This window comes from Chaetura pelagica, unplaced genomic scaffold, assembly GCF_000747805.2.
Source record: "Chaetura pelagica isolate M959 unplaced genomic scaffold, ChaPel_1.0 scaffold69, whole genome shotgun sequence".
NCBI classification, from domain to species: Eukaryota; Metazoa; Chordata; class Aves; order Apodiformes; family Apodidae; genus Chaetura; species Chaetura pelagica.
The window spans coordinates 1,081,527-1,090,596 of record NW_009970724.1 but is presented as its reverse complement, the minus strand read 5'-3'; the positions used below and the strand labels follow the sequence as shown (position 1 = coordinate 1,090,596).

Here is a 9,070-nt window from a genome sequence, read left to right as displayed (position 1 = left end):
GAGAAGGGAAAAAGGGGCTTCTGGAATTTTTTGTGGGGCTTCCTTGACCCCTGTTTTTTTTTTTTTTTTTTTTTTTTTGTGGTAGTCAAGGTAAGTGCTGGTAGGTATCACATCTCAGCCCAAGGGGATGCCACCTCCTTGCTGCTCCCACCCGCACACCTTCATGTAGCTGCTCTCCTCTCCCCACCTTGGCCAAACCCCACACCCAGCAGAAAGAACTGCCTTTCCCTGGGCATCTTCCCCTCTCTTGGATGGTACTGTGCTTCTTTGACGCTGCTTTGACTCTGAACAGTCCATGCTGCACCCTCATTAACATGGATAACACTGGCTGAGCTTTGCAGAGATGACAGCAGAGCTTTGCAAGAGTCAGTGAGCACCAAGGGAGTCCCTTGATAACAGATGAAGATCTACAAGAACAGTAGGAGCTTTATGGCAAATAAACAATGGGAAAGGAGGTAGGTAACAGAGTGCAGGTGGTCGCCAAGCTCCTGCTCTGGCCACCCAGAAGATTAGCTGCTCTGAAGCAGCCAACGCTGGGCTTCTCAGCAGAACAAGCTCCCTGCTACAGCCACCAGCCAGCCCTAGGCACATGCTGGAAGCATGGTGGCTTCTGCCTTTCCCATGTTGCTGGTACTGCTCAGAGCAGAAGCAGGAGGGAAAGGACACAGGGAGTAATGCAGCCTGCAGCTCCCCTACTGTAATGGCAGAGCAGAGGGACATATTGTCCAGGGTAGTTATACCTGTGTATCCAACATCCAGGAAGGGGCAGAAGGTGTTGCCTTATGAATTATTTGGCTTTGCAAGCAAGAGGACTCATAGTTTGGTTTAGTTGCCCATAGACCTGAGGCTCATTTTTAGATTCTCCAGTGCTTAGTAAGGTCTCTGATAAAGCATAAGCTTGAGCTGGAGCTTTTTGCCTTCAAACTGTTTGAATCCCCCATGGATTCTTCACTGACTCATTAGCACTGAGTTATTGCTGTTCTCCTCTTCCAGCAGGGACTCTAATAAAGTTCCTTTTCACTGCCCAGCCAGTTATTTTATGAAACTTTCCAGAACCGACAATCTCAGGGACCTCCTTCAGTGACTGCAATTGTCTGTCTACTCAGAAGAGAAATGCAAGGACTGCAAGTACCACCTCCCCTCTCCAAGCAGTTGCTGAATTCAAAGATTGGATGCAGGATGGCTGCTCTCACCCTCACCTTGACACAGGAACAGATCTGCTTGCCTGTATGTCTCTGTACACACTCAGGGGTGAATGAGCTTAAAGCAGGGGATGCTCAGGGTGCTGCAGCTTCTCTGCCCTTCATCTACTGCCAAGAGGGACAGCAATCTGCAAGAAAAACCTCAGGCCATCCTTGATCAAGGATGCTGGCAGGCAGCACCATGCCATGCCTTCCCCACAGTACCATGTGCCACATGGCCTCTGCCTGCTGTGCACTGCAGACACTGGGAGATTTGACCTGGCAGGGCTGGGAGTCCTGGACAGTGGGAGCCAGTGAGTCCTGCTGCAGGGATGGGATCCATGGGGCAAGGTGAAGGTTGGGAAGCTCCTTTGTTCAGCTGGAGAAGAGGCACCCAGGAGCAGAGAGGCAGGAGGAACAAGGACATGGACTGGAGCAGCAGTGAGGAAAGGAGAAAAATAGAATGAAGTGCTTGGGTACTAGTGTCAGGCTGGGATCAGGCAGACCCAGATGCCCCCTTGTACCCGACCAGAGAGGCAGGGCTGTCAGGAGCTGTTGTTGTCTCTCTCCCACACAAACATTACATCTCTGGCTTGCCAGGGCTGCCTTCTCCCAGCCCCCATAAGATTAGCAAAGAGCTGAGCCTCTGCCTCACCACGGAGATTTCTGCACCCTTCCAGCAAACACATTTGCTGTGCAGGCCAGCAATAAAGCCTGGAGGAGCTGCTGGGCAAAGACCCTTGGCTTCCAGGGGAGGTGGCTCTCTCCCTGGCAGAGTCCAAAAGCACACAGTGCTCCAGAAAGTTCCTCAGCCTGCAGAGAGCAGTGTCCATCCTGGCTGGCCTGGCTGCCACAGTGCTGAGCTTAGCAGAAGGCAGCCCTCGGCCCATCGCCCCCCTCTCAGCCCCTGAAGCTCCCTCCCCTTAATTAGAGATACTAAAATAACCGTGGAATCATTTTGCAGGCTACAAGAGCATGAATAAATGATGGCCAAGCAAGGCGTAACCAACGCTCCTGTCAGCCCTTTGCCTCAGGTCTGCCCCTGGCTTTGGAGACAGGAACGGGTTGCAGGGTCCAGCTGGGTGGGAAGCTGGTGTCAGGCCAAGACCAGGGATCATCCCTCCACCACCCAGGGTCCTGCTCCTGGGTAGGGAACACCGTAACCCCTTTGTCAGGTTATGCCATAACCCCTTGGCATCAGCCCAGTTTTACTCTCTGCATTTGACACCCTTTGGGAATGGTAATTCAAATGTAGATAACTGGGAAGGGAACAGTCTTCTATGGGAGAAGGGAGAATTTAAACTGATGGGAAACAACACACTGAACCAACTTCATTTTTTTCAGGAAAACAGAAGAGGATCTGTAATGGAGAGAAGGTAACATACAGATCTGAGAGCTAAAACACCACGCAGGAGAGGCTGAGAGATGGGCAAATTCACTCAGAGAGAAGCTACAAAATTTGGCCTGGCTGGTTGGCTGGGAGGTTACAATGCCCCATAGCTGGTTGGCTGGGAGGTTACAATGTCCCATAGCTGATTGGCTGGGAGGTTATAATGCCTCATGGCTGCTTGGCTGGGATGTTACAACACCCCATGGCTGCTTGGCTGGGAAGCTTCCTGCCTCTGGGCTGGTTGGCTGGTTGGCCACATCATTGGGTGCTCATTGGCTGTGTGACCTTAGGACTGTGTGCTGATTGGCTGGGTGGGGGGAATCTCAAACTAATAAAAAAACAGCTTTGATGAAAGTCAGATCATTGCAATTTATAGGATTTCTCCTCACGCCTGGTCCTGCTGGTCTGTACACTCGTCTGCACTGATTTGCCAGCCCTGCCTCAGGCGCCGCTAAGCCCATCGCGGTCACTTCTGCCATGGTAACGGGCAGCAGCAGCAGCAGGTTTCAGGAGCCAGAGTTCAGACATCTGGAGCATCTGGTCTGGGCCTTTCCTTGCCACCCTTTTCAGCAATTTATTCCAAAGACATTTCCAGGGGCACATCCATGTGGAAAAAAAAATAGTCTCCATCCTGGGACCTCTTCCATAGTAAAAAAATCAGCAAACATCATTAATGCAGCTCTTCTTTCATAGCTCTATCAGGGCTTTCACAGTAGCTGGGGGCTGCCCACCCCAGCTTGGGACTGAGGTCTTTTCAGCAGGTGTTACGGTGCTCTCACTCAGGGGCTGCTCTGTGGATTTGTCTTCTTCCTCCAGCTCCTTTACAAAGCAGATGGAGAGGGGCACGGCAAAACTAGCTTGTTATCTGCTTTCCTGGTGGGAGGGCAAGAGAAAGGAACCTGAATTTTAGTAAAGCTCCTGTGAATGCAGGGACCAGTGCAGGATCCAGTCTCAGCTTTGGGTATCTCTGTGCCTCAAATCCACAGATATTGGGCTGGTGAGATGTGTCTGTCCTGGGGTGCTGGTTGGGCTTTGTCTCCTCACTCTGGGCATCTTTCAGCCCCCAGATCAAAACCATAAATAACAGAAACAAATTGTTCCCTCTGTGCCATCATCCATCAAACAAAAGTTTCTTGCACAGCAATGGCTGGACCGTTCTGGGTGGATGCAGAGAGGTGAGGCCACATAAAGCTGTGCTTCTGTGCCAGTAAGAGGATTCATGGAGGGGTGAGAGCTTTCAAGTCCCATGGGGCCAGGGCTGCAGCTTTGCCTCCCTCAAGCCACTCTGGACCCACCAGGAGGGAGGGAAGGAGCTGAGATGGGCCTTTTGCAGATCAGCAAAGAACTAGGGAGAGACTTGGAGGCCTTTGGAGGGAGGAGAGAGGTTATAAAGGAAACAACAGGAAAAGCAAACTTGTTGAATGCACCTTTGCTCTGAAGTCAGAGCAGTGCCTCCACCCTCTGTTCCTTGACTCTGCTTTGGGGTGACTCTGCCCTCTCTCTGTCAGCAGATTAAAATGGGGTATGCTGAGCAAAGGGGCTTTGAAAACCTAGGGCGTGGGTTCTGTCCTGCTGGTGGTCTCATGCCTGGCCAGGACCTGTGATTGATGCTGGGGAAGGAGGTGAGAATGAATGGGTCCAATATCTGACACACTTCCCGCACAGGGTACAGGCTGGCTCATTTTTGTGGCTGCTTCTCTGCTGTCCCATCTCCTTGTGTGACGCCACATCAAGATGAGTCTGGATCTACTCACCAGGAATGTCAGCAAGTTGGGCAAAGCTGAGGACAAGCTCTATGGCCCTTGCTCCCCAGCTCCTAACCCACGATGAAGATACATGGCTACTATTCCCAGGCAGCAGCATTCACCCTCACCCCATAGAACCAAGAGGGGCCCGGCTGGGATGGACTTGGGGGACAGAAGTGCAGCCGCCTCCATTTATTTTGCCTAACAACAGTGATCTCTCTGTATATTTTCATTCTGTTTTCCTAGGCTCAGCTGCCTCCTCAATGAAATGTTTCCAAAGCAGCCAAGCTTGGCAGCACGCCAGCCCCGGCTGCCAGATGAATGGGCGGAGGAGGAGGGATCCATTCCTCTTCTTGACACAGCATCGCTGCACAAGAGGCCTCTGTTGACATTAGGACTGGCTGTTCCCCCTCTCCTGAGAGGCTCTGCCTGGCTCTTGGCAGGAGCAGCACACAGGGCCAAGGCAGCAGGCTTGCATGTGATGTGGGACTGGGGTCTGTCCTCCTCTGGAGCGGTGGTACTGCCACCGGCACCAGGGTGCATGGTGCAGCACTGCCAGGACATTAAGTCAGCCTCAGTTCATTGCCCTGGACCCTCGTGTGCTGAGCCAGCCCCCCTGACAGCTGAGCACTCCTTGGAGCTTGCTGACTCCAGCTAATGGCATTACTCCCCCTGACATCAGCAATGTGAAGAGCCTGTTAACTCCCCCAAAATACCTCACCTCCAGCCCACTCGGAGCAAAGCTCTCCCTCAGCACTGCTGGAGTGTAGACACCAACAAAGGCTTTGCAGAGCTCTGGGTCTCCAGCACTTTTGAAAGGGGAGCTATGCTGTAGGGGGGTTCAAGCACAGCACCCCCCCCCAAACCCTTCCAGCCTTTGGACAACAATATATGGAGCAACACAGGATTCACCCTAAACCCTACCCATTACTCAGACATGCAGGAGTTCACCCAGTGTCACGGCTCTTTCCCACCCCTCAGTTTCTATACTCAAAGCAAAATACCAATCCAAGACTTCAGGGCTCAAAATTTGTCTGCTGGGAGGTAGCCAAGCAGCAGCAGCACAGCAGGGTGCTACTGGACTACCCACCCAACACCAGACCTGATCCCTCTGTCTGCCACTGCTAATCGCAGAGCTGGTCGTCAGCAGGGAATGCAAATCTGTGTGTGCCCCACTCGTCACAATGTCACCTACTTGCCAGGGACACCTTTAGGAGCTGTGCAAGGTAAGGATGTGGAATTTAACAAAAGGGCTAAGGAAGCTTCAGAAGGCAAAAGACAGAGATAAAAGTCGTCATCATCATCCTTCCAGTCTGCACCTCTCCCTTCTGATCAGATCCCCTGGCATCTCCTGCTGCTGCAAGCCAAGTACCAGAGGCTGGGGCAGAGCAGCACCCAGCAGCACACTGCAGGGACACAGGCTGCTCTCACCTACCAGGGACCTACAGTCCCCATACCAGTGGTGGGGAGGGGGCTCTGCCTGGATCTGGTGGAAAAGAGGCCAACCACTCATCGATAAGATGAATTAGTTGTCTCAGCAACACCAGCAAAATGAGCGAGAGGATTGGAGCCCGTGAGGCCCGGCCTGCTTTGTTTCAATTACAGCAGCTGCCAGAAGAAAAAGATAACCTCAATATTGATGGCAGGAGCAGCACACAGAGGTGCCCTTGTGGGCTGCTGGGAGCAGGTAGAGGAGGAAGGGGGAGGAGGAAGAAGAAAGCAAGAGAGGTGGAGGAGGGGGAGCAGGGTCTCAGGCAGTGCCCTGTGAGAGAGCCTGGCTGGCTCCTCCAGGCTGATGAGAAAGACCCACCTGATCCCATTGCCCTCATCAACATGGGGAACGGCTCCTCTTCACCCTGGCTCCTGTCCCAGTTGCTGGGCAAAGCATCCTCCCACAGAGGCAAGGCAGAGGGGAGCAGGATCCCAGGACGTGGGACAGAAGGTCAGCTCAGAGCATCATCAGGAGTTCACACTACGGCATGGTGTCCCACAATGCTGAGCAGAAAAAAATACCCCTTTGCTCCCCACGCAGGCTGTGGGGCTCAGAAAGGAGATGGAAGGTTCAGGGGAGGCTTTGAGTGGAGCTACGTGGAATGATGGATGGAGCTGGAGTGAAGGGCCATAGAGCTGAGACAGACATGGGGGTGGCCCAGGGTGCAGGCAGGCACATCTGCCTGCCAGGGGTGCAACACCCCATGGCTTGAGGGCTGGGCAGCCCCCAACATGTGTGTGCACTGGGGACCAGGCTGGACACTGGTGACAAGATGCCCAAGATGACCTTGGACTGCATGTGGGAATTTCAGCCCGATGGTGGCAGTGCAGAACAGGAACCCCAACATTACACCTGCAACCAGAAATCAAGGTGCAGAGCCAAACTTCCTCCTAATGCCCTGCCCCTGGGTTCACATCTGTCAGGAGGTAGCCAGAAGGTGTCAAGAGATGGGATGTCTTTGATCTTCAACCTGTTACTACCCAGGGAGGGAACAGGGAAATGCTGAACAGGGAAATGCTTTATGAGGTCCACCTCCAGACCCAAGTCACTACCTGTATCCAGAAGAAAGCCCAAGGGCAGCCCAGCACTGAGTCAGCCCCCAGCCCTCTCCGGGGAAGGGGCACCAGAGGCCAAGCTGAGCAGGGTTCGCTTCACAGAGGTTTTATTTGTACGCTGGACATCCGCATCACCCTCCGTTCTTGCTTCTTCCCCAGAAGTGACCCCAGGATCCTCATCCCCATCCTCCCAGGGCTGTGGACCCTGGTTACAGCCCCTAGATCTCCAAGAGGGGACAAGGCCACCATCTTGCGGCCACCCATCACCACTGCACATACCTGTGTGCAAGGCCTGGAAGGTCGCCAGGATGTGACAGCTATGGAGGCTTGGACCATGGGGAGCTGTGACCTTTTACCACTCCTAGTGCCCCTGCCCCCTGGGATCGCATCCTGCGGGGCACATGTTGTTCCTCCCCTTGCTCCCCAGCCAAGACACCCGGGGGTGCCAGGACTGGCAGAGCCTGCTGGCAGCGCTGCTCCTGTCCCAGTTCTGGCCCCTCCACTCCCACCCTGCTGCTCCGTGCAGTGTCAGCCAGCAGCGACCGGGGACCTCCCGGTTTGCACAGCGGGCTTCATTGAGCACGGAGAGGTGGGTGGCAGCAGAGGAAGGCTCAGAACTCAGTCCTGGGGCTGAAAAAGCAGCACCTCGGGGGGCTCTGAGGGGGCATTTCAGTCCTGGTCACAGTGTGGGAGCACAGCCCATAAGGGGGTTACTGGAAGGGGTTATTAGACCAATGCTGTTGGTGACCAGGAGGCCAAAGCAAGTCCTTTCAAGCCTCTGGGAAGCGAGTTGGCATGGTCTACGCACTACAGGGTTCTTCTGCAAGGCTGCCCATCCCGGCTTAGTGCTAATTTTCCTCCTGCTTCTGCCCCTTGGGATGAGGCTGGCCATGGTCTCCATGGTGGTAGTGGTGGTGAGCATGGGTGACAGGTTTTTTGTCCCCACTCGGGTCTGTGGCTCTCTCGCTGCTGATCTCATGGTGGTGGTGAGGATGGAGGGGGTTGTGCTTGTGGATTGGGGTCTCTGCCTCCTTCCCCTCTTGTTCTGGAAGTGGGGTCAGGGTTACAGGGACCTCCATGGTACTGTTAGCCTGGGGAATGTAGTACAAGGAAGGGCTGGTACACAGGTGTGAGAACGCAGACAGAGCCCAGCAGTGAGCCTGTGAGCGTGCCCGTGAGCTGGGGTCAGAGAACAGCATCCATCATACAGAAAGCTGCGTGGGTCAGAGCAGAGGCTCTCCAGCCCCAACCCAGGGCACAGGGAAGACAGGAAAGTCTGGAGCATATAGAGCACAAACCTCTGCAGCTACATCCATTTGCTCAAGCTGTCTATGGCCCAGCAAAATCCTGAGGCAGGAAGGGACTTTGCATTTAGTATTTATAGATTTTTTTTTCTCCTAGGAAGTGACTAATCCCCTGCTGAGCCCAGAGCTACATCCTTTTATTTGCTCTGAGCTTGCCACCTCCAGGTCTACTGCCCACCCCTTTCTTTACATCAGAAGAATCAGCAACCCTAGTCAGCTTTTCCAGATCTGGGCTATGGCCCCTTTAGTCCCCTTCTCTTCAACCAGAAAGCTCTGACCTATTTAACTGCCCTTCTTCCAGACCTTTCATCACCTTCCCTCTCAACTGTGGCCAAGGGACAGCTTCCAACTCAGAGCCTGTCCCTGATGTGAAGATAAGGTTGTTTTTCTGCTGAGGTACAACACCAGAGGAGGGAAGGGAACCCAGCTCCAGCAAGCCTCCCTATTCCTTACCTCCTGAGTGGTGTTGGAGTAGAAGGAGCAGTTGCCACAGAAGTCCTTGCTGTGGGTGAAGCGGATGGCTGCCTCCACATAGGGGAAGTGGAGGAAGCTGTAGGGCAGCTGGATGTGGAAAGCCAGGCGGCCGCAGCTGCGGGGAGAAGGAAGGGGCTCTGGGATCCCACCAGCCCAGGCAGGGAGGGGCCTTTGGGAAGCCTCACAAACACTCCTAATACTTCAGGAAATCCTTGGCTGGGATGGGGGACACTCACCGATCGTAGACAAGGAAGTCGTCCTTATCGCCTCCCAGGACCTGCCAGATGTCGGGCTCCTCTGGCTCCGGCTGGAAGACGGGGACGCCCGGCGGGGCCTGGCGCTGCAGCTCCGCAAACATGGCGCGGGAGAGCGGCCCCTTCTCGTTGATGATCATGTAGCGGACATCGACGGCGCCCTGCCGAGCCAGCC

General features: G+C 54.2%; 2 protein-coding genes across 2 annotated transcripts in view; both read right to left on the bottom strand.

Moving 5' to 3' along the window:
* ZSWIM5 (zinc finger, SWIM-type containing 5) overlaps positions 1-7,699 on the bottom strand; it is a 110,820-nt gene extending 103,121 nt beyond the window's left edge. The window contains 1 exon segment of the mRNA XM_010006698.1: positions 7,675-7,699. Within this exon segment, the coding sequence (XP_010005000.1) occupies positions 7,675-7,699 (25 nt within the window).
* A 12-nt stretch (positions 7,700-7,711) lies between these two features.
* The window catches only part of LOC104396799 (selenoprotein Pb-like), a 3,138-nt gene continuing 1,779 nt past the window's right edge, over positions 7,712-9,070 (bottom strand). The window contains exons 2-4 of the mRNA XM_010006697.1: positions 8,878-9,056; positions 8,621-8,756; positions 7,712-7,954 (exon numbers count right to left, since the gene is read on the bottom strand). Coding sequence (XP_010004999.1) covers positions 7,712-7,954; positions 8,621-8,756; positions 8,878-9,056 — 558 coding nt within the window. The remainder of the gene's footprint in view (positions 7,955-8,620; positions 8,757-8,877; positions 9,057-9,070) is intronic.